The following is a 25,412-nucleotide window of genomic DNA, read 5'->3' as shown; positions in this document are numbered from 1 at the left end:
GTGTCCATATGTTTGTTCTCTACATCTGTGTCTCTATTTCTGCCTAGCTTTTTTTTCTTTTTTTTTAATTTATTTTTTTGGCTGCGTTGGGTCTTCCTTGCTGTGTGTGGGCTTTCTCTAGTTATGGTGAGCAGGGGCTACTCTTCATTGTGGTGTGCAGGCTTCTCATTGCGGTGGCTTCACTTGTTGTGGAGCACAAACTCTAGGTGCATGGGCTTCAGTAGTTGCCATATGTGGGCTCAGTGATTGTGGCTCACAGGCTCTAGAGCGCATGCTCAGTAGTTGTGGCACATGGTTTTAGTTGCTCCGTGGCATGTGGCATCTTCCTGAACCAGGGCTCAAACCCGTATCCCCTACATTGGCAGGCAGATTCTTAACCACTGCGCCACCAGTGAAGTCCCTCCCTCTAGCTTATTAATGCAGGGACCTGGCTGCACCCATCAGCCTGTTGGCTCCAGTCCTGGGAAACCCCAGGACAATCAACTAGCTTCGTGGGGACAGAGTCCCACCCACAAGCAGGCTGGCTGCCCTCGACTCCCTTGAGCCCACAGCCATCCCAGGACCCAGCCACACTTACCAGAGGACCCAGGGCATGGTTCCACCCACCAGTGGGCTGGCACTAGCCCTGGGACCCGGGGGACCTTGCAGTCAGCTTTTGGGACCTGGCCCTGCCCACCAGGGGGCTGACACTAACTCTGAGACCCAGCCTCACCCACTGGTGGATGAGCACTAGCCCTGGGACCCCCTGGGCCCTGGCCTCACACACCAGCAGGTCCACACCAACTTGAGAACCCCCCCAAGGCCCCCGCAGTTAGAGATCTTGGGACCTGGGCCCTCCCACCAGTGGTCTGGCCCTGGCTTCAGGACCCCCTGAGCCTCTAGAGCCAGCCAACTTGTGACCTGGCCCTGCCACCAGTAGGCCAGCACCAGGACTGGGACTCCCCAAGCCATATAACTAGCTGGGTTAGGACCCAGTCCTGCCCATCAGCAGCTGGAAGCCTCTGCACTAGGCAAGACCTGACAATCAACTGGGCCAGGATCCAGCCATGCCTACAAGCACACCTATAGTAGTCAGTCCATCACAACAGAAGGGCCCACCCAGCTCATATAGGGGGTACCCCTTGAGTATATTGCTCTGCAGACCAGAAGGGAGTGGCACCATATATTTAAAGTGATGAAAGGGAAAAACCTACAACCAAGGGTATTCTAACTGGCAAGGCTATTATTCAGATTTAAAGGAGCAATCAAGTTTTACAGATAAGCAGAAGCTAAAAGAATTCAGCACCTAAATATAAGACTGGAAACTGTAAAATTTTTAGAAGAAAGCATAGGCAGAACACTCTTTGATATAAATTGTAGCAGTATTTTTTTTGGTTCTGTTTCCTAAGGCAAAGGAAATAAACAAACAAACAAAAAAACCCAAATGGGACCTAATTAAACTTAAAAGCTTTTGCACAGCAAAGGAAACCATTGACAAAACAAAAAGACAGCCTACTGAATGGGAGAAAATATTTACAAATGCTATGACTAATAAGAGGTTAATATCCAATATATATAAACAGCTCATACAACTCAAAATTAAAACAAACAAACAACCTAATCTAAAAAATGGGCAGAAGACCTGAAGAGACATTTTTCCAAAGGAGACATACAGATCCCAACAGGCTCATGAAAAGGTGTTCAACATCATTAACCATCAGACAAACACAAGTCAAAACCACAATGGGATATCATACCTCACACCCGCCAGAATGGCTATCATCAAATAGACCACAAATAACAAATGTTGGTGAGGATGTGGTGAAAAGGGAACCATTGTACAGTGTTGTTCAGAATGTAAATTGGTGCAGCCACTATGGAAAACAGTATGGAGTTTTCTCAAAGAAAACTAAAACTAGAACTACTATACAACCCAACAATTCCATTCCTAGGTATTTATCCAAAAAAGACAAAGACACTAATTCAAAAAGACATACGTCCTTATATTCATTGCAGAATTATTTACAGTAGCCAAATGATATCACTTATATGTGGAATCTAAAATCAAAACTAATGAACAAATGTAAGAAAATAGAGACAGAGTTGTAGGTACAGAGAACCAATGCGTGGTTGCCAGAGGGGAGCGAAGTAGGGGAATGAGAGAAATAAGTGAGGGAGATTAAGAGGTATCAACTTTCAGTTACAAAATAAACAAGTGTGGGTATGAAATGTACAGTGTTGGGAATATAGTCAATAAGTATGCAATATCTTTGTATGGTGACAGATGGTAACCAGACTTACTGTGATTTCTAATGTATAGAAACATCGAAACACTATGTTGTGCACCAGCAACTAATAGAGTGTTGTAGGTCAATTATACTTCAAAAACAAAAACAAACTCAGAGAAAAAGAGATCAGCACTTGTGGTTACCAGAGGTGTGTGGCGGAGGGAATTGGATGAAGGTAGTCAAAGGTACAAACTTCCAGTTATAAGATAAATACTAGGGATGTAATGTACAACAGGATAAATTAACACTGCTGTGTGTTATATACGAAAGTTGTTAAGTGGGTAAATAGTAAGAGTTCTCATCACAAGGGAAAATTTTTTTTCTCTATTTCTTTAATTTTGTGTCTAAATGAGACGACGGATATTCATTAAACTTGTGATAATCCTGTCATGATGTATGTAAGTCGTCGTTATGCTGTACACCTTAGACTTATACAGTGCTGTATGTCAATTATATCTCAATAAACTGGAAGAAAAAAACCCAACAAAACCCAAAACCAAAAAGCAAACAAAACCCCAGAATGCCCTGGGGTATTTCAAAACAGTTACTTTTCTCCTCCCCCTGCTGGAAGCATGAGCAGATTTTTCTCCAATATTTACTGTAAGACTCTAGTGGAGCTCCTAAAAATAAAACTCATAAAAGTGTGAGTGGGTCCCTCTCAGTGGGTCCCCCCGGAGTCTTTAATTCCCATCCTTGTTTCAGGACCCTGTTTCCACTTGGTTTTCTCTTATTTACTTATTTATTTATTTATTTATTTATTTATTATTTTGGGGGGGGTACACCAAGTTCAATCATCTGTTTTTATACACATATCCCCGTATTCCCTCCCTTCCTTGACTCCCCCCCCTCGAGTCCCCCCCACCCTCCCTGCCCCAGTCCTCTAAGGCATCTTCCATCCTCGAGTTGGACTCCCTTTGTTATACAACAACTTCCCACTGACTATTTTACAGTTGGTAGTATATATATGTCTGTGCTACTCTCTCGCTTCGTCTCAGCTTCCCCTTCACCCCCCGCCCCCTCCCAAACCTCGAGTTCTCCAGTCCATTCTCTGTATCTGCGTCCTTGTTCTTGTCACTGAGTTCATCAGTACCATTTTTCGATTCCGTATATGTGAGTTAGCATACAATGTTTGTCTTTCTCTTTCTGACTTACTTCACTCTGTATGACAGACTGTAGTTCTATCCACCTCATGACATATAGCTCCATCTCATCCATTTTTTTAGCTGAGTAATATTCCATTGTATATATATGCCACATCTTCTTTATCCATTCATTTGTTGATGGGCATTTAGGTTGTTTCCATGTCCTGGCTATTGTGAATAGTGCTGCAATAAACATTATGGTACATGTTTCTTTTGGGATTATGGTTTTCTTTGGGTATAAGCCCAGTAGTGGGATGACTGGATCATATGGTAGTTCTATTTGTAGTTTTTTAAGGAACCTCCAGATTGTTTTCCATAGTGGCTGTACCAACTTACATTCCCACCAACCGTGCAGGAGAGTTCCCTTTTCTCCACACCCTCTCCAACATTTGTTGTTTCCAGATTTTGTGATGATGGCCATTCTGATTGGTGTGAGGTGATACCTCATTGTGGCTTTGACTTGCATTTCTCTGATGATTAGTGATGTTGAGCATCTTTTCATGTGTTTGTTGGCCATCTGTATGTCTTCTTTGGAGAAATGTCTATTTAGGTCTTTGGCCCATTTGTGGATTGAGTTATTTGCTTTTTTGGTATTAAGCTTCATGAGCTGCTTGTATATTTTGGAGGTTAATCCTTTGTCCGTTGTTTCATAGGCAATTATTTTTTCCCATTCTGAGGGTTGCCTTTTAGTCTTGTTTATGGTTTCTTTCGCTGTGCAAAAGCTTTTAAGTTTCATGAGGTCCCATTTGTTTATTCTTGATTTTATTTCCATGATTCTAGGAGGTGGGTCAAAAAGGATCTTGCTTTGATGGATGTCATAGAGTGTTCTGCCTATGTTTTCCTCTAGGAGTTTTATAGTGTCTGGCCTTACATGTAGGTCTTTAATCCATTTGGAGTTTATTTTTGTGTATGGTGTTAGGAAGTGTTCTAATTTCATTCTTTTACATGTTGCTGTCCAACTTTCCCAGCACCACTTATTGAAGAGGCTGTCTTTTTTCCATTGTATATTCTTGCCTCCTTTGTCAAAGATAAGGTGCCCATATGTGTTTGGGCTTACTTCTGAGTTCTCTATTCTATTCCATTGATCTTCCTTTCTATTTTTGTGCCAGTACCATTCTGTCTTGATCACTATGGCCTTGTAGTATAGTTTGAAGTCAGGAAGCCTGATTCCACCAACTCCATTTTTCCTTCTCAAGATTGCTTTGGCTATTCAGGGTCTTTTGCATTTCCATACAAATCGTAAGATTTCTTGCTCTAGTTCTGTGAAAAATGCCATTGGTAATTTGATCGGGATTGCATTGAATCTGTAAATTGCTTTGGGTAGTACAGTCATTTTCACGATATTGATTCTTCCAATCCAGGAACATGGTATGTCCCTCCATCTGTTTGTGTCGTCTTTGATTTCTTTCAGCAATGTCTTAAAGTTTTCTGCATACAGGTCTTTTGTCTCCTTAGGCAGGTTTATTCCTAGGTATTTTATTCTTTTTGTTGCAATGGTAAATGGGAGAGTTTCCTTAATTTCTCTTTCTGATCTTCCATTGTTAGTGTATAGGAATGCAAGAGATTTCTGTGCATTAATTTTGTATCCTGCTACTTTACTAAACTCATCAATTAGTGCTAGCAGTTTTCTGGCAGAGTCTTTAGGGTTTTCTATATATAATATCATGTCATCTGCAAAGAGTGACAATTTTACTTCTTCTTTTCCAATTTGTATTCCTTTTATTTCTTTTTCTTCTCTGATTGCTGTGGCTAAAACTTCCAAAACTATGTTGAATAATAATGGTGAGAGTGGACACCCTTGTCTTGTTCCTGTTCTTAGAGGGAATTCTTCCAGTTTTTCCCCATTGAGAACGATGTTGGCTTTTGGTTTGTCGTATATGGCTTTTATTATGTTGAGGTAATTTCCTTCTATGCCCATTTTCTGAAGAGCTTTTATCATAAATGGATGTTGAACTTTGTTAAAAGCTTTTTCTGCATCTATTGAGATGATCATATGGTTTTTATCCTTCAATTTGTTGATGTGATGTATCACGTTGATTGATTTGCGTATATTGAAGAATCCTTGCATCCCAGGGATAAACCCCACTTGATCATGGTGTATGATTTTTCTAATGTGCTGTTGGAGTCTGTTAGCTAGTATTTTGTTGAGGATTTTTACATCTATATTCATCAGTGATATTGGTCTGTAGTTTTCTTTTTTTGTGACATCTTTGCCTGGTTTTGGTATCAGGGTGATGGTAGCCTCGTAGAATGAGTTTGGGAGTGTTCCGCCTTCTGCAATATTTTGGAAGAGTTTGAGAAGGATAGGTGTTAACTCTTCTCGAAATGTTTGATAGAATTCGCCTGTGAATCCATCTGGTCCTGGGCTTTTGTGTGTTGGGAGATTTTTAATCACTGCTTCAATTTCCGTACTTGTGATTGGTCTGTTCATGGTTTCTATTTCTTCCTGGTTCAGTCTTGGAAGATTGTATTTTTCTAAGAATGTATCCATTTCTTCCAGGTTATCCAATTTATTGGCATAGAGTTGCTTGTAGTAGTCTCTCATGATGTTTTGTATTTCTGAGGTGTCCATTGTGACTTCTCCTTTTTCATTTCTAATTCTGTTGATTTGCATCTTCTCCCTTTTTTTCTTGATGAGTCTGGCTAATGGTTTATCAATTTTGTTAATCTTCTCAAAGAACCAGCTTTTAGTTTTATTTATTTTTGCTATGGTTTCCTTCCTTTCTTTTTCATTTATTTCTGCTCTGATCTTTATGATTTCTTTCCTTCTGCTCACTTTGGGGTTTCTTTGTTCTTCTTTCTCTAGTTGTTTGAGGTGTAAGGTTAGGTTGTTTATTGGATAATTTTCTTGTTTCTTAAGGTAGGACTGTATTGCTATAAACTTCCCTCTTAGAACTGCTTTTGCTGCGTCCCATAGGTTTTGGGTTGTTGTGTTTTCGTTGTCGTTTGTTTCTAGATATTTTTTGATTTCCTCTGGTTTTCTCTTTTTTTAACCTGTCTTTTTTCATTCAACATAATTATTTTGAGATTCATCCATATTGTTGCATGGGTTGATAGTTCATTCTTTTTGTGGCTGAGTGGTATTCCATTGTATGGATATACCATAGTTTGTTCATCCATTCACTCGTCAGTAGATATTTGGGTAATTTCTAGTTTTTTTGCTATTACACATAAAACCATAATGAACACGTACAGTTTTTGTGTAGACATGTACTTTTTTTTTCTTTGGGATAAATACCTAGGACAAGAATGGTTGAATGATATGGTAGGTAAGTGTATATTTAACTCTTAAGGAAGCTAGCAGACTATTTTTCAAATTTGTTGTGCCATTTATACTCCCATGAGCAGTTCCATTTGCTCCCCTTCCTTATCAACACAATATGGAGAGTCATTCTAATTTTAGCCATTCTAATAGATGTGTAGTGGTATCTCACTGAAGTTTTAACTTACATTTTCCTAATGACTAACAATGTTGAGTATCTTTTTAATTACTTTTTTGGCCCTTGTATGTCTCCTTTTTTGAAGTATTTCATAGACCATGTTCCCCATTTTTATTGGGTTGTTTGTTTTCTTACTATTTAGTTTTGAGAGTCTTTATATTTAGGGTGTCAGTCCTTTATTAGATATGTGATTTGAAAATATATTTTTCTAGTCAGTGACTTGTCTTTCCATTTTCTTAACAGTGTCTTTCAAAGAGCAAATGTTTTTTGATAAAGTTCCAACTTATCAATTTGTTCTTTATGGGTGGTACTTTTGGCATCGTATTAAGAAATCTTCGCCTAGCCCGAGGTCACAAAGATATAATCCTATATTTTTTCTACAGATTTTATAGTTTTAGGTTTTACATTTAAGTGCACAATATATCTTGAGTTAATTTTTGTATACGGTGTGAGGTATGGATCAAATTTTAGTTTTTGCATGTGGATATCCAATTGCTCAAGCACCATGTTTTGAAAAGACTATACATTCTTTATTGAATTGCTTCTGCACCTTTGTCAGAATCACCCAATTACATATTCAAGGGTCTATTTCTAGACTTTGTGTTCTCTTCCACCGATCTGTTTATTTTTATGCCAGTACCACTCTGTCTTATTTAATGTGGTTTTATAAGAAATATTGAAATCAGGTAGTGACATTTTCCAGTTTTGCTTTTGTTATTCAAAGTTGTTTTGACTATGCTAGTTTCTTTGTATTTCTGTAAAAATTTTAGAATTATCAATTTGTACAAAAAAAAGCCTGTTGAGGTTTTGATTGGGATTGCATTAAATCTATTGATCAATTTGGGGAGAACAGGCATCATAGCAACATTGTCTTTTGATTCATGAAAACAGTATGTCTCTCCATTTACTTAAGTCTTTTTCAGTTTCCCTCAGCAATGTTTTGTCGTTTTCATTGTATGTCTTGCACATTTTTTGTCAAATTTATCCTTAAGTATTTCATATTGTTGATGCTATTATAAATGGTACTATTTATTACTATTTCCATTGCTACTATAAAGACAATTGATCTACTCTGCAACCTTGATAAATTCACTTATTAGTTCTGGTAGCTTTTTTAAGAAAAATAGAATCCATTAGATTTTCTACTTAGACAATTATGTTTTCTGCAAATAAAGACAGTTTTACTCCTCCCTTTCTAATCTGAATATGCTTATTTCTTTTTGTTTTACTGCACCAATACCTCCAATATAATATTTGAATAAAAAAGTGATAAAAGTGGGTATTAATGCCCTATTCCTAATTTTAGGGCAAAGTTTTTAGTCTTTCATGATTAAATTTGATGTAAGCTGTAGGTTTTTTCTTTGATATCTACTATCAAGTCAAGGAAGTTCCCTTCTATTTCTAGTTTTCTGAGTTTTTATCTGAAATGTATGTTGGATTTTGTCAAATGCTTTTTCTGAATCTATTTTTTTCACTAAAAACCTGCATTTATTTTCCTCAAAACTAAGTGCTTTGACATGATTATATTTAAAGACTAACCAATTGCATCAAACATTGGATTTGATGGATAATTACAATAGCCACATTTCAAAAATCTTTTTTTTCCCTTGAGAGTAAACTGTAATAAAGTTACTTTCCAGAAAATACACTCAGTAAATATGATAATATAGCAACAAACTTGGGCTCATAGCCTTTGAAAATTTTAAGTAATCTTCAATGATGTTGATCAGGAAGTTCTTTCATTGGTGGAATCACTTCTGTCATCTCCAGAATTGTATCACCTGGGACTATTGACATGATAATGTAGTTTTTCTTTTTTGAATTGTTAATATGGTGAATTACATTGATTGGTTTTCAAATGTTAAACCAACCTTGAATTCCTGAAATAAAGCCCAGTGGGTCTTTATGTATTGTCTTTTTATGTATTTCTGGATTTGATTTGATAAAATATTGCTAAGATTTTTTTTTTGCCTGTTTGTTCATGTGTTCATGAGGGAAGTTGGTTTGTGGCTTTCTTTGTCACGTTATTGCTAGGCCTTATAGAATGAGTTGGGAAGTGGTCCAATCTCTTCAAAATTCTGGAGGAGCGTCTGTAGAATTAGTATTTTGTTTCTTTAAATGTTTGTAGGATGCATTAATGAAACTATTTGGGCCTGGAGTTTCTTTTGTGGGAAAGTTTTTTTTTTTTCTTTTTAATAAATTTATTTATTTATTTATTTATTTATTTATTTCATGTGTTGGGTGTTCATTACTGTGCATGGGCTTTCTCTAGTTGCAGCAAGCGGGGCTACTCTTTGTTGCTGTGTGTGGGCTTCTTTTTGCAGTGGCTTCTCTTGTTGCAGAGCATGGGCTCTGGGTGCATAGGCTTCAGTAGTTGTGGCTCATGGGCTCAGTAGTTGAAGTTCACAGGCTCTAGAGCACAGGCTCGGTAGTTGTGGCACATGCACTTAGTTGCTCTGAGGCATGTGGTATCTTCCAGGGGCAGGGATCGAACCCATGTGCCCTGCATTGGCAGGTGGATTCTTAACCACTACACCATCTATTTCTTCTTGGGTGAGCTTTGCTAATTTGTGTCTTTCAAGGAATTTGTTCATTTCATATAAGTTGTGAAATTTATTGATATAAAATTGTTTATAATATTCCTTATTATCCTTTTAATAATGGTGCAGTCTGTAGTGATGGCACCTTTCCTTCCTGATATTGGCCATTTGTGTCTTCTCTATTTTATTTCTAATTATTCTGCTTAGAGGTTTGTCAATTTTATTGATCTTAAAGAACCAGCTCTTGGTTTCATTGATTTTTCCCTATTGTTTTTGTTTTCCATTTCATTGATTTCTGCTCTGATCTTTGTTACTCCTTTTCATCTGCTTATTTCTACTTTCTTTTTTTCTTTTTTAATGTAGACATTTAATGTTATAAATTTCCCTATAAGTGCTGCTTTATCTGTATCCCACAAATATTGATATGTGGTCTTTTCATTTTCACTTGTATACAAATATTTTCTAATTTTCTCTTTGATTTCTTTATTGACCCATGGGTTATTTAGAACTGTGTTATTTTCCAAATATTTGGGGATTCCCCAGAGATCTTTCTGTTATTAATTTCTAATTTAATTCCACTATAGTCAGAGAACATGCTTTGTATGATTTAAATACTTTTAAACTTATTGAGACATTTTAATGGTCTAGCATAGTGAATGTTCTGTGTGCCCTAAAAAAAATAACATGTATTCCGCTCCATTTAGTTGGAGTATTCTATAAAAATGTACCCTATTTCTGTCTTTCTCTTTAAAGTTGATTTCTTGTAGGCAGCATATATTTGGGTCTCCCTTTTTTTTTTAAATATGACAATCTCTGCCTTTGAGTTGTTCGGACTATTTACATTTTAGGTGGTTATTGAGATTGTTGGTTTTCAACAATCTTACTATTCTGTCATTTTTTAAAAATTGGAATATAATTGCTTTACACTCTCGTACCAGTTTTTGAGGAACACCAAGGTCAATCATCTGTATTTATACACATATCCCCGTATTCCCTCCCTCCCTCGACTCACCCCACCCTCCCCATCCCAGTCCTCTAAGGCATCATCCATCATCGAGTTGAACTCCCTTTGTTATACAGTAACTTCCCACTGGCTATCTATTTTACAGTTGGTAGTATATATATGTCTATGCTACTCTCTCACTTCGTCTCAGCTTCCCTTTCACCCCCCGGCCCCCCAAACCTCGAGTTCTCCAGTCCATTCTCTGCATCTGCGTCCTTATTCTTTTCTTTGCTCCCCTTTCCCCTTTTTCTTTGTTTTGGATTATTTTTTACAATTCCGTTTTTCTTCACTAATAACAATTTATTGGAATCTGTTAGCAGCACATGGATAGATCTTAATGAAACCAGAACTGTGTCTACATAGAAGTGGGCAATGATATGTAGCCACCTACAGGGAACTGTGTGTACTTAATTATCATCACATTTTATTAGTTTCTTGTTCTCCTGCTTGTGCTGCTCAGTATGTTTCTGCAGGTGTTAAATCTCCTTTATATGATGAGTGACCTAATCTTCATGGTGTTTCTTCAAGGCTGCCAGTTGTTCTCTAGTCTGTGCTCAGAGTTATCCTTCCTTTTTCAGCCTATTCTCTCTTTCCAAAGACCCCAAGGGTCTCCCGGATGGCATCTGTACACAGTGGAAATTTTCTGACCCTTTGGGGCTGAGATCATTGGGAGCTGAAGCCTAGGGCTTGCATGGTTCTGATGTTCCACATGCTGAGTGGCATCTGTGTCCATACCACCATGACTGACCTTGCTGTCACTGCAGCTCCTCTCCAGTCACACTATGATTTCATTTTTCTAAAAAAAAATTAATTTTTCTTTTTGGCTGTGTTTTGGGTCTTCGTTGCTGTGTGCGGGCTTCTTATTGCAGTCACTTCTCTGGTTGCAGAGCATGGGCTCTAGGTACACAGGCTTCAGTAGTTGCGGCACGTGGGCTCAGTAGTTGTGGCATGTGGGCTCTAGAGCGCAGGCTCAATAGTTGTGGCACATGGGCTTAGTTGCCCTGCAGCATGTGGGATCTTCCTGGACCAGGGATTGAACCCATGTCCCCTGCATTGGCAGGTGGATTTTAAACCACTGCGCCACCAGAGAAGTCCCTATGATTTCATTTTTATCTCCTTTGTTTTGTTTTGTTTCTTGGTGGTTGCTTTAGGGCTTGCGGTATACATCTTTAAGTTACGTACTTCTTTCATATATTATAGTGATTCACATATGGTATAAGAATATTATTTCCATTTCTTCTCTCTCAGCCTTTGTGCTATTGTTGTCATACATTTTACTTCTACATATTTTAAAACCCAACAATGCACTGTTATAAAAGTGTAAAGAGATTTAAAGAATAAGAAAAACAATCTTTAAAATTTACCCACATAGTTATCATTTCCAGGGCTCTTCATTTTCCCTTTGCCTTATACAGCTAAAGGAATTTGTATTTCTGTACTGCAAGTTTGCTGGTGAGGAGTTCTTTCAGATTGTGCATGTTTGAGAAAAGTCTCTATTTTACCTTTATTTTGAAAGGTTTTTCCACCAGGTATAGAATTCTAGGTTGACAGTTTTTTTTCCCCCCTCAGTACTCTAAATCTATCACTCCACTGTCTTCAGGATTGTATTGTTATCAAAGAGAATTCTGCTGTAATTCTTATGTGTTCATTTGTATAGAATATGGTCTTTTTTCCTCTGCTTGTTTTGAAAATTTTCTCTTTATCACTGGTTGTAAACAATTTGATTATGATATTCCTTGGTATAGTTTCCTTCATGTTTCCTGTGCTTGGGGTTCTCATTTTCATCAAATTTGGAAAAATTTGGCCATTATTTGTTCAAATATTTTCCTTTAGGGACTTACATTTATGTGACTTGAATTTGTCCCAAAGCTTACTGATGTTCTGTTCATTGTTAAAAATCTTTTTTATGTTCTGTGTTTCATTATGAATAGTTTTTATTGGTATTTTTTCAAGTATTCCTTCCATACAGTGTAATCTGCTATTAATACCATCCAACTTTTTTTCCATCTCAGGTAGTATGGTTTTCATTTCTAGAAGTTTGAGTTAGGTCTTTTCTTTATCTTTCATGTCCCAAGTTAACAAACTCAATCTTTCTTTTATCTCCTTGAATGTAAGGAATATAGTTATAATAGTTGTTTTAATGTAATTATCTACTATTCTACTATTGTGTCATTTTTCATTAATTTTCAGTTGATTGCTTCTGCTCCTAATTATGGGCCAAATTTTTCTGCTTCTTTGTGTGTCTGGTAATTTTTAATTAAATTCTAGATATTGTGATTTTTTTTTTTTGGTGGCTGTGCTATGTGGCATGTGGGGTCTTAGTTCCCCAACCAGGGATCAAACCTGTGCCCCTGTAGTGGAAGTGTGAAGTCTTAACCACCGGACCACCAGGGAAGTCCCTGATTTTAGCTTTTTGGGTGCAGATATTTTTGTTTTCCTATACAAATTCTTGAGCTGTGTTCTGGGATGCAGTCATTTGGAAACAGTTTGACCCTTTTGAGTTTTCTTTTCAAACTTCTAAAGTGGAAGCAGAGCAGCACTTAGTCCAGGGCTAATTTTGGCCCCTATAGAGACAGAACCCTTCTGAATGAATACTTTACCCCGTGTTCCATGAATTATGAGATTTGTCATTCTGGTTACTGAGAACAAAAACTACTCAAAGTCCCATGAGAGCTCTGATTATTGTTCCTTCTAATCGTTTTGGGTGGTTCTCTCATTGGCTTTTGGGCATTTCCTCACATGCATGTATTGATTAGTACTTAGTTGAAGACTCCAGAGGAAGCCTTTGAAGATCTCTGGACCTCACTTTCATTGCAGCTGACTTGTCTACATTACTCTTCTCTTCTGACTCTCAGCTTCATCTCCTGTACTCAGGAAGATTGCCAGGCATACCTTGATCCCCCTTTCACTGTTGGGTCAATCATAGGATTCACTTCGTTTGCTTTCCATCTCTATCCCTTGTTACCTGATGTCCAATCTCTTGAAAATTGTTGTTTAATATATTTTGCTCAGTATCTAGTTGTTTTAGATGGGAGAATAAATCCAGTCCCTATTATTCCACCTGGGTCAGAAGCAGAATTCTCTAAAATTTTAAAAAACATATCTTCTGACTGCATACTCTAATTACATCTTCATATTTATGGTGCATTTATAATTGTGTATACTGCACTACTGAATATTTTCCTGACAAAAGAGAAATTTTGTTTTGACTAGCATTAATGAGAAATTAATTTCCAACTTATAATGTTACACATTAATAACAGGAAGAATTTTCTAGAGACCAGCTTCTGGCTTCATGCATTTAAAACATTATCCTCCGTTTCCCATTTTACTTTTAGGGCCAGGTTCTAAAACGTATATTTATAGCAATACAACCTTTGGTGCTTCTCCTTCATGTCATTATGCAAGGTGAGGCAAGACAATGTTTGATAGGACCATTCCTGGAATCCATTCCTACACTGGAATGGCTAGCAAAAACTCAACTATATGTGAAAGTGACTGCAAACCACATAAATATATTTTACTCAAAACTAACCCCTTATTCAATTTACCTTTAGCTAAATTCCCAAAATGCTATGGGCACCACTCCAAGGTCACCCACCGTGGGGGGGGAAGTGTGATATAGACATCAGCGTGAAAAGAGACAGCAGTCTCAACTGACTACAGTTAAAATATCTTACTTTTGCAAATTTTATAAAAACATATGACCGTATGAACACAGTGCTCAGGCCCTTCATGTTTGGAAGGGGCTGTGCCAATCATGTCCTTGAAGCTTAACTTCATGGTAATTCTGTCTCTGCTCAGGATGCCTCTTCAGTTCAGGCTCCCAGTGACCCACCAAATAGAGTCCAAATTCTTTTCCTGGGCAGACCATGCCCTTTCCTGAACCTGCTTACTTCTCTAGATCCACACTCTCACAGCAGACTTCTCACCATGTGGTTGGCAACTCAGTGCATTGCTACATTGTTCTCATTACCTGGAATACCTTTCATTGCCTTCTTCTCCTGGGAGCCTCTACTCCTTCAAGAGCAGGATGAGTGTCATTTCCTCTATGAGACCATTCCTGACTCCACTGGGGATTAATTGTGTCACCACGGCTTGTTCCCTTTTTAATTTTTTAATTTTTTCAGAAGTAAAGGAAAGCTTTATTCTTTGATCAAAGAATGGAGAGGTGTGAGCTAGTGCTCCCCAGTACGAGATCTTCCTGAAAGGCTCTTAGAGGGGCTGTTTTATAAGGATCTTAGCAGGCAGGCGGATGGAATTCTCGCGAGTCTGGCGCAGCTGTGCTGCTCCCGGCACTCACTCCAGATCACAGTGCCGGGTGCCTGTCTCTGCACACGGCCTGCTGCCACCATCTTGAGTTGCAGTGTGTGGGGCATCTGTGCACGTGACCTGCCGAGCTGAAGTGCCGGGGGTACGAGGCCACTGCACTTGGCACCCAGTGAGCAAGTAAAACTGGTGTCAGGACTTACTGAAACTCGGGTTCTTTATGTCTCAAGTAGAGGGAATTCGGCGAGAGGCAAAGTGATAGGTAAGAAGATTTACTGAGAGAGACGCACTCCACAGAGTGTGTGCCGTCTCAGAAGGCGGGAGGCCCTGGGAGCTATACATGCCATAGAATGCGATCTGTCTCAAAAGGCTGGAGAGCGGCCTCCTATTTTTTCACAGTCCACATAATACCATGTTTCAGACCCGTCTCTTCCACCAGCATTTAACGCCCCTGAGGCCCAGTGACTTATTTATTTCTCTATCCCAGTGCCTAAGCCAGTGAGTTGCACCTAGTAGGAGCTATTGTATACATGTCTGAATGAATGAAATCTTTGTTTTCCTCCCACAGAATGCTGGCTCTTGCTCACTTATTTGTCATATTAAGGTGTCCCCCCCCCTCCCCCCAGCACAAACAGTATAAGCGCAGCAAGACATTTCTGAAGCATACTTAAATGGACGGATAGATACAGACATAAATGTTGATAGGGTCATCCTGACCCCTGTGTAGCAAATAGTTATGGATCACCTGCTATTAGGAGCTACATAATAATAGTAGCTATCACTTTCTGAGCGCTTACGCCCTAACTCGTTTGGAGTCTTAGATTTGTTTGGTGAAGGCTCACAACCCTGTGAAGTGGTTTCTGGTATTCTCTCCCCTACTCCTGCCTGGGGCTTCCACCCGTGCCTAAGGCAGTGACTGTGACTGAGCGCCAGCTAGGCCATCAGAGAGGCGGCCGAGCGCGGACGTGTGCAGGGGACGCACCACGGCTCGCGCCAGCCAGTCTGAAGCGCGCCCCTTCCAGACCGCGGACCCGTCCTTTCCTAGGGAGGCGGGCGTGCGGCCACAGCTCGGTGCAGAGCGAATCTTTGCGACTGAAACACCAGGGGGCGCTAGCAACCCAGCTTTCCGATGAAGGGCGGGGCTGCGCGTGGCGACCTCTCAGCCTCCCCTCTAGACGCGCAGCCCTGGGGCCACCGTTTCGCCCTCTGCTCCTTTTCAGAGGCTGCAAATAATCTGCCGGCTACTCACCACGTGCTACGTACTTGCCTGCTTTATCTCATTTAATCCTCACAATACCCTAAGGGGAAGGTTCTCATACCTTCACTACACTGATGCTGAAATGAAGGCTAGTGAGGTTAATTGACTTGGTCAAGGTTACACAGAGGATGGCAAAGTATTTGTTCTGAACTTTTCTTGCTCCTCCTACTTTTGCATCCCGATGTCCTACATACATAGGTTATACACATACCCCTATCAACATAAACCAGGATCCTTCTCCCTTCCGCTCGTTTAAATCCGATGTCTCCAGAACCACAGATTTCCCTGCTCTGCTGAACTTCTTTAGGTACTTGGGGCCCCATCACCCATTTGGGACACCTGCTGCCCAGCACTGTCCTGAGATGTCACATCTGCAAGGCTTGTTCTCCCATCAGAGTGTAAATTCCAGCCTTTAGCATGAGGCTTCACACAGTCAGTGCTTAATAAACATAAACTGAATAAGTGACAGGCAGGCACAGCAAATGTATGTGTGTGCGTGTGTGTGTCCTTCTCAGTATAGCTCAGGGTCTGCACAGAGCCAGCAACAGCAAACGTCTGTTGAAAGTATGTGAATGAGGATTTAATAGTTCAACATTTCTGTTTTGTTTTACCTCTTTTATGTTTGTATCCAGCTGGGACTGAAAACTCCTAGAAGGATGAGGAGTGTGTGTGTGTGTGTGTGTGTGTGTGTGTGTAGGGGGGTTATTGGGGGGAACCCAGGAGATACAGGGCAGGGAGCAGATCTTTCCCATGGTGAGAATGTCTCACATAGAGAATGCGAGAGAGAGAGAGAGAGAGAGATGCCAAGATCTGAGTTAGAGCAGAAGGAAAATGAGCTCTGAATAGGAGCCTTGTGTGTGGCCCTGTGGTGCTGACTCACCAAGACTCAGGAGAGGAAAACACACTAGGGATGAAGAAGGGGCCTGTATGCTGTGGCCACCACTGTACCACCATGAGGACACACTGTCTGCTCTGAGGCCCAAATGGTCTTGAAAGGCTTTGATTTGGGTTAGGTGAGCTGGGAGTGGGGGGTGGGCACTACAGAGAACAGAGATGGGTAAGTCTTTGGGGAATGCAAAAGACCCTTCCTGGGAGAGCTGTGGGTCTGAGTTTAGGTGGGGCAGGAGGAGCACGACGAGGAGGTGTCTCTTCCCATGTATTCAGCTGCCCCCTCCTCCACAGGCAGGTGTGGCAGGTCAGATTCATAAGTGGGGAGGGATAGATGCTCATGGCTTCAGTGGCTTCTTGTCCACACCTGAGGAACAAGACATACTTTATGAGTAAGTGCATCCCAGAGCTGATGCCACAGATGGAGGCATGGCCTGGGAGTACAAGTTCCACAGTCCTCCCCACTCCCAGCCTCACCTCAGCTGTCAAACCGGTTCAGAGACATGAGGACAGGAGTTTTGTGGTAACCAGGATGGCACGCAGCCCTAGGCCAGCAGGCAGAGGGCAAAGCCCAGGTGAACAGAATCAAAGGTCAGACATTGTAGAGAAACAGGTGAGAGGAGGGATTGCCTGAGGGAGCAGCTAGGGCTGGGCTAGGAATTCTGATCCCAGGTCTGCTCAGGAAGGAGTGGGTGGCTGAAGCAGAAAGAGGGAGCCCGACTGACTTTTCAGCCCTGGCCTCATTCTCCCCATCTGTATGGTATGAGGGAGCTAGAATCCAGGGTCTCTAAGCTTCCTTCTCACTGTAACATTTGATGACTCCATGTGTGTAGGTGATCATCCCCCTCCTATCTCCCCACCAAAGCCTGCACTCCTTCAGTGTCCTGTTCCTAGCTCAAAGTTTCAAAAGAAAGGTAGTGAACCAGTGGATTCATACTTAGGTGTATGACTGACCATAAGCTAATATTCTGAACTCCCGAAATGTATTACAGTTTTGACTATAGTATGGTCACTGGAAGGAGAGCAGACTTGAAGGCCAAAGGGATGAAGGTTTGAAACCCAGCTGTGCCACTGAATCTTAGCCCTGCTCTGCTGCAGGACCTTGAGCAATATACTGTGCCTCAGTAGCCATTCATTACTTTATGGGTCAAGCAGGAATAACCTGCCCCTTTCAGCAGTAGTGTTGATTAAATGAAGTAACATATGTAATATACCTGATTGAGAGCTTGGCACTAAATACAATACTCAGAAAATGTGTCCGCCCACCACTAGAGGACTTAACCATGACTAGAAACAACAGAGTAGGATCTGAGAGGTTAAGTTGCAGGAGGCTTACCAGAGAGAACCCTTAGGATCCACAGGAAGAGAGGGGAGGGGAAGAAAAAGAAGGGGCAGGAAAGTTGAGCACAGTCTCATCAGAGGGTTCAGCCAACCCTACAGGGGGTTTTGAAGCTGAGATGATCCTTCAGAGCTCTCTTGATTTGGGACAAGAAGGCCAGGTCCTCATACTCCATATCAATCAGTCTTTGGATATGAACTGCCTATGGAAGGAGATGCGACCTTGGTCAAATTGCTTTCTTTCAGTTAAGGCAATTCCTATAAGGGGCTTATAGCCAAGGGCTGTTTTCCTGTCAGTGTTTCCTGCAGCTAGGAAAATAAATCCTTCGTTCCTGATGTGGGACCTGAGTGTCTGCCATGTTTAGTGAGTAGGTCTCTTGTCACATTAAGTAGGTGACTCCCCAGGGATAAGGCCTGTTGCTACACTTCCCAGTAATTTCTTCGAGCCAACCATTTCACAGTGGTGTGGGCAGACCCACGCAGCCTTCCCTGTGCCCCTCCCGTCTAGCAGCAGCGCATTCACACCACTGGGAGAGAAGCTGCTTTTACATCCCTCCAAGGGAATCACTTGCAGGTGTCCCCGAAGGACCCACTGGACTCTTTTCCGAGCTTGTCATTTCTTGCTTAGAGATTTAGAGGGTAGGAGGGGACATTTATGGGTAATGCAGTACTCTGGCAACAAGGTCGTTTCTCAACTTGCCCTTTACACGTTCCTAAGCCTTTCCTGCAAGTTATTTGAGAATGTTTTGCAGTGTTTTGTGGCCTGGGAGCTCCTTCTTATACCAGCCCCAAGCCCTTGCAGAGAGCACACCACACGGCTGTCTGTCAGTCTCCCTGAAACAGGACTCAGCTCTTGGGACCCTCTTGTGCCTCTCTCTGACCTCATCCTAAGACCAAGACAAGTCACTTGAAACATAATGCAAACACAGGGAGATAGTGCAGAACTCCAGGTAAATAATGCTTTGGAGAGAGAAGAAAAGACATTTGCTTCTTTTCTAGGTAACTTTTTCCTGCCCACAAAGAGCTGTTTTCTCTAGGACCGCCTTTAAAGAGCCTATACTGCATTTTAACCCCACTTACATTCTTCAGTTGTCTCTGGTAACTTTTTGTGTTAATATTGTGCGTCCCCCCAACCAGACTGTGAGTACCCTGAGGTTTTCTATAATAGCTACTTTGGTTTCTGTCTCATCTTAAGTATCTAAGAAATATGAATTGCTTGAGGGGAATTAATAAGATGTTTTGTTTGTGTTCCATTTGCCTCACCTGATAAAGGTCTCTAGGTTAGGGTAATGGAGGAGCAGCATGGTACCCTGCAGGCTTTAAACCTGCCTCATGCTAAGCAGCAGCCCAGGCACTTATCTTGAGCTCCTCCTTGGTCTACTGACCAGAACCTCCAGGGGGAGAGGCCTGAGACTGGTGTAATGAGTGACTCAGGAGATTTTCATTTGGGAAGCGGGTAGTGGAAAGAGCGAAGTACTGGGTTTTCAATTCAGGCCCGGTCACTTACTAAATCTCTGGGCTTCAGCTACCTCATGTGCACACCAGGGATGATAACACCTCACAGCACCCTTGTGCAAATTAGTAAGGATGTGTGTGTGAAATCATCAACATGCTGCTTGGAATCTTGACTCCGAGTATCATTGACATTCTGGCAAAACAGATTCCAGAGCTTAAGACATCTCCTTAGGTTAGAGGTAAGTTCTTGTGAAAGACCAGGTGAGGGCTATGCGGTACTGTTTCTCAAAATGTGATCCTCAGATCACCCGTATCACCTGGCCCCTAGGCCCAATCCCCAGGAATCCTTATTTTTAGCAGGAGTCCCTTAAGCACAATAAAGTTTGAGAACCACTACCCCAGTCTGCTTTCTCCTCCTTTGGTTGTACCAATGGATTGGCCATTGATATGCGAGCACATGGGTGGACAGGCTCTCAAGTTTTCTTAACTAGTTTTATAGCAATTAAGTTAAAATTACTCCTGTGGAACAAACAATGCTCACTGCCTACCTCTGATGCATTATGAAAACACAAACTATTTTGAAGCATGATTTCTCAAAAGACATTTGAAGCTCTGTTTCAAGGGCTAAGCATCAGAAGCGCTCTTTATAAATTACATGTATTTTATCCGTGTATGTACACACATACAGACAAGGCAGCACCCACTGGTTGAAGTGAGGCTGTTATGAAAAAATGGATATGACCACTGTTTGTTGAAATGGTCATTAATTGGCTTAAATGCTTAGATATGTAAACATCCACAGTTTGAACATCTTTTGTACATCAAAGGATTTTCAAGTGCTTTTGTCTGGCTACACTTGCATTTGCTGACAGTGTAGCAGCAACAGCACTGGACGAGCAGACATGAGATGCATTAGTCATTTGTAAAATGAGAGGGCTGGCTAAGATCAGACATTCTTAGATTACATGATCCATGGATGACTTCAGGGTCTCTGGACGCCGTGAAGCCCTCAATGTTGCACATAAACATATACATTTTTCTGGGGATAGAGTCTAGCCGTTTTTAGATTCTCAAAAGGTCCAGAAACCCCAAATGGTTTAAAAATTACAGACTAGATTATTGTGAAGACTTCTCCCAACTAAGGAAACCAATGTCCCAGCTCCTTTCGGGGTCTTACCTGGATGGGTCACTGACTTCCTTTGGTCTTTTAAAGCCAGGAGCGAGTGCTCCCTTTTCACCAATCCGCTCCTTCCCCAACAAAATGGACCCTGTTGTGCAACATTCTTCACTTTGTACAAACAAAACAATTTTTTGCCCAGACAGTATGATTTAACTTGTTTTAATGTAGTCTGCTATAAAAACAGATGATTTCTGCACGGTACATTTGGCTTTACATATGTTAATGACTAGTTAATGCCTGTGCTATGTGTTGCACATCATTCTAATCTGTTGACCATTAACATAGCTTTTGCAACATGGGTTAAGAACAAAATTGTGAATCATGGAACTTTTACTTAGCACACACACAATCTACAGCAAACTTAAATACTTATCTATAATACCTAACTGGATTATTGGATCCATTGCAGTCTTGTGCTTATTTATCTCAGAAGATAGGCAACTAGCAAAAATACACATTTCTTTTGCATTTCCCCACCCCCATATTACACGGTAAAAGAAATACATTATTCAGTGCACTTCCTAAGAAATAAACTTCCTTATAGTATCTCTCTCTATATATATCTATGCCAAAACAAAAGAAGAGCACAATGCAACTTGTAAGATTACCATTTAAAGCAAGAGAGGTAAAAACACTCTGGGATTATAGCCCCCTCTTCTGTTTAGAAAGTTCAGCTATTTTATCCTCCAGTTCATGTGACTATGCATGGGAATAAAATTTAATGCATGACTGCTCTGGGAAGTTTAAGATGACCCTTTTATCATTTGGTAGACATGCTGGGACATTAATAGTATTTTAATTTTTTGACGTATTGGCTTTAGTCACACCATAAGCTGTGCAGACACCAATATACTCCATAGTGATTGATCCTGATTTCCATCACTTGCCTTTCCCCCATCAACTCATGTTGGATTAAGAGGAAATAGGTTTAAATTATAGCAGTTCAGTGGCTGCTGGATAGATGTTGGCTAGACGAATGTATGTGGAGACACCAAGCCCTCTCCATCCTTGTGGACGCAAAATCATGTAAGCACCATGTGTGAGCTGGGTTGCAGACAGCCCTGCTTGGAAGCGGATAGTCATTATACTCTACGGAGTTTGTCGGCTGTGCTAGCCAACAGGTTGGAAAGTCTGGAGGCTTCTGTCCTCACAAACTCGCTGTGATGGAAATGACAGAAGATTCTAGAATGAAAGAAGCAGCAACTTGGCAGCTTGTGAGCTAAATCCAGCTGCAGAAGTGTTTAACTAGCAGTATTTAAATTTTTTTGATCACTTCTTGATATTTAAAAATGAGAACGTTTCTCATGAAAACTTGGATTTCATAAAAATCACAGGAGCTGGTAACCCTGGTCTAGCATTACTGCATAGCAACAAGCAGCTGAAGCTCAACAGGGAGTGCCCTTTTTAATGGGGCTTGGGCACTTCAGTTTGCTACAGCTCCCACTGTTCCCAGCTGTCATATATCACTGGAGTGAGTGACCCACCTGTTTCCCTCATTTATATGACCAATTAAGTTCTGTGACACTGGGCTGGTTTGGCCTTGTCTTTCTATGATGCTGAAAACCTGATTTCACTTGAAATTTCTCTCTCCCCGTGGACAAGATTCCTCCTTTGATTGACTGGGTCCCAGCTATATCTAGTTGCTTTGGTAGGTAATCTTAACGTGCATTTCTACTCGTCCTTTATGCTACATTGCAAACTCCAAAGATATAATCACACTAATATTTATGTGTTTAAGTGTGTGTATGTTAAACATGTAAAGGGGTGTGTATCTATACAGATATATGTATACTTCCATTTAGGCAAAAGTTAATTTGGTTCTACAGATACAGACACCAAGTGCTGGCAGCTTGGAGAATAAGTATAACAATTTGCTAAAACCTGTATAATTCTGACTTATAATATTACAAAGACAGTGAACTTTAAGTTATTGCTTTTTGATTACAGAATAAAGATCTCATTCTGTTGCAAAACTTTTATACAGAATGAGTAACCATTTCCTATTCAAGTAATAGCGATCGGAATCAAGTTCCTCACACAACAGTAGATGCCTGAAAACATTTTTGAAGGAGATGTGATTTCATTGTATTCAAGAACTTATGCAAGAAACTGGGAGTGATGTAATTTTTCAAAAGTACAAGAATATCAGCACCCCAACTGCTTAATGTTCAGGAAGGTTTCTCAAGGGCTCTATAAAGCTCAGCTTTCTGGTGAGTTCACACCCACCTTTAGGATTCCCATCTACTCCTGCAGCCTTGTTTCTGAACACAAAGCTTGTATTAAAAACAGTAAAAGAGGATTAAAAGCAGTGTTGGTTTTAACATTCAGAATTCACAAAGGATCTCATTTTTTTGCAGTTAAATGATCCATTTTGTGTTTTTGCTGCAGAATCACATTCATATGGCAGTCTAATTTCAGGCACTTTTTAAACATGTTCATCTGGAATAAAAAACCTGCATGAACCACTTCCACATAATTCAAAATGAGTGCTGAGTGATTCTAGTCCCCAAATAAGACAGCAAATCACCACCTGGTACTCAATTAGCTTTCTCCATCGTAACATGATGGAGACTTGCAAAGCTCAGATGTCTCTGAGGTGCCCTTCTAGCTTTAGCCCAAAGAATCATAAAAATCCAAAGTACTTAGTTGCTACCTAAAAAAATACAAAAAGGTGAAATACACTAAATGTATTATACAGATAGTTTCAGCTACTATCAAAATAAATAACATGATCTGACTCAATGGTTTGACTCTGAGCTACTGGACGAAATCTGATGGAATGTCAAGTGTGGAGACTCCCTCCTAGGGACTAGCTACTGGTAGGCAAAAGTATCTCAACGTCCTTGCCATTGGCTACGACAGCATTAGAGGAGCAGCTGCTGGCAAGGTCTTCTGTGGTGGTCAAAGAGGATGCCTGGAGATGAGTTTTGGTCAGTGGAGTGGTAGCAGATGGAGAAGGAGTGAGGCCAGGTTTTTTGGGTGGGATGGGTGGAGGGTTTCCTCTTTCAGCTCTGGGGATGGTAGGGGACTTGATCCCTGGAGACAGGGGGCTCAGAGGACTGGACACTTTCCCTGGAGTAGGTGAATGGCTGGTGTCACCTCTTGGGTTGGCAGTGTTAGCCAGATTTCGATAGTCTGTGCCAAAGGGAGAGCTGTTGGGAGACACGGGCTTGATTGGTCCTTGTTGGCTAGTGAATCTGGAGAGCACCTGAGTGACTGTGTTTCGGGCCAGCTGCTTGGCAGCAGAGTTGTCTATGAAGGTTGGGGACAGATCCCTGGATGGAGGGCTCTGTAGACCACTGGCTTGTTGGTCCTGATCTGCTTGGGACTGAAATTTGTGCCGAGCTGCATGGAACCGCTGGTTGATCCCTACTTGGTAGGATGACTGATAGCCAGGGCTGCTAGCTGATGACCCCAATAAGCGCTTAGTTAGCACTGGTGAAGAGCAAGGAGAGGACGTGAGAGAGGAAGAGGCAGTGCTGCTGGGAGATGGTGAGCTCCCACTGGAAGGGAGGTGGCTAGGTGTTGGGACCGGAGTCTCCAATTCCACAGGACACCCACCATTCTCTACTGCTTTCTCTTGGACCAGTCCCACAGGTTTCTCTCGTGGAGGCACTTGGTTTTCCACACTGCTGCCTGTAATCAACTCCTTGGTAGCTTGCATTTCTGGGTCAAAATGTCCATTGGTTTTTGCATAAGAGTAAGCAGGAGTGGTGGGTCCAGGCAGCCCAGTGGCCGTCAACTTGGCTGTGCTGTTCCCATGGGTTCTTTCTGCCTGGAAACTCTCCGTTTGGCAAAATACAGACACTAGGATGGGCGGCTCAGTCGCCGTGCCTTTAGACAGGGTTACTGGTTTCCTCACTTGCTCACTGGGACTACTTTGCTGGTGCAAAGCCTCTAGGTCCTTCACTATCTTCTTCAAACTCTCCATCTCTTCTTTTAGAGTTCTGGTCCGGTTCTCTTCTCTGTTCAGCTTTGCTCTCAGTTGTTCCCTTTCAATGTCAAACTCAGACAGCTGCTTCTCCACCTGGGCCTCCGTCTGCAAGCCCCGCTTCCTCTCAGCGGCCAGTTCTTCCTCCAGCTTGCTCACCCGGCTCTTCTCCTTCTCCAGTTTCAGGCTCAGCTCTCCCGCCTTCTGGCCCTCCTCGGCAGCCTTGTTGGTGGCCTTCTTGCACTCACGCACCAGCATGGAGGAGAGCTGCTTGTGGCGGGAGCGCTCCTCTTCCAGCTGACTGGACAGCTTCTTCTGTTCTTTTTCAAACTTTTTCACTTGGGACTTTTCAAATTCCAACTACAAAAGAATGCCACCACACATCTTGATTAGAGTAAGGAAACAAAGAGATATTAAAAAACTGTTATCAAGTAGAGTGTATCAAGCTAGCTGTTCTCTGGCACATGGGATTACCACGTATGCCATGTGCTTACAGCAAATATTTAAGTATCAGAACACCTAACATAAAATGTACACAGTACAACACAATATTTCTGATGACTCAGGAGGCACTTCTCGTTCTTCTCATGTCAGGGTTATTAGTGGGAACCTGAATCATCTCTGTGTTTTAGGTCTGTGGAAAGTTCAGAGGGTTAGAACCAATCAAAACAGCAGGAAGCCATATAAACCAGATTCTGTGA

At 41.3% G+C, this 25,412-nt stretch overlaps 2 protein-coding genes across 5 annotated transcripts in view; one reads left to right on the top strand and one right to left on the bottom strand.

Annotated features, from left to right (window-relative positions):
* ST7L (suppression of tumorigenicity 7 like) overlaps nt 1-25,412 on the top strand; it is a 144,229-nt gene that overhangs the window by 114,649 nt on the left and 4,168 nt on the right. The gene's annotated exons all lie outside the window — the stretch shown is intronic.
* Nucleotides 20,924-25,412, bottom strand: part of CTTNBP2NL (CTTNBP2 N-terminal like) — a 52,384-nt gene continuing 47,895 nt past the window's right edge. For all 3 annotated transcript variants that reach the window (XM_057749220.1, XM_057749298.1, XM_057749137.1), the window contains one exon: nt 20,924-25,071. In XM_057749220.1, coding sequence (XP_057605203.1) covers nt 23,590-25,071 — 1,482 coding nt within the window. In that variant the 3' untranslated portion in view covers nt 20,924-23,589. The remainder of the gene's footprint in view (nt 25,072-25,412) is intronic.

The sequence above is a fragment of the Hippopotamus amphibius genome, chromosome 1, assembly GCF_030028045.1.
Source record: "Hippopotamus amphibius kiboko isolate mHipAmp2 chromosome 1, mHipAmp2.hap2, whole genome shotgun sequence".
In the NCBI taxonomy this organism is placed as follows: domain Eukaryota; kingdom Metazoa; phylum Chordata; class Mammalia; order Artiodactyla; family Hippopotamidae; genus Hippopotamus; species Hippopotamus amphibius.
Note: the sequence above shows the minus strand (reverse complement) of the source record. Positions and strands in the feature narration are given on the sequence as shown.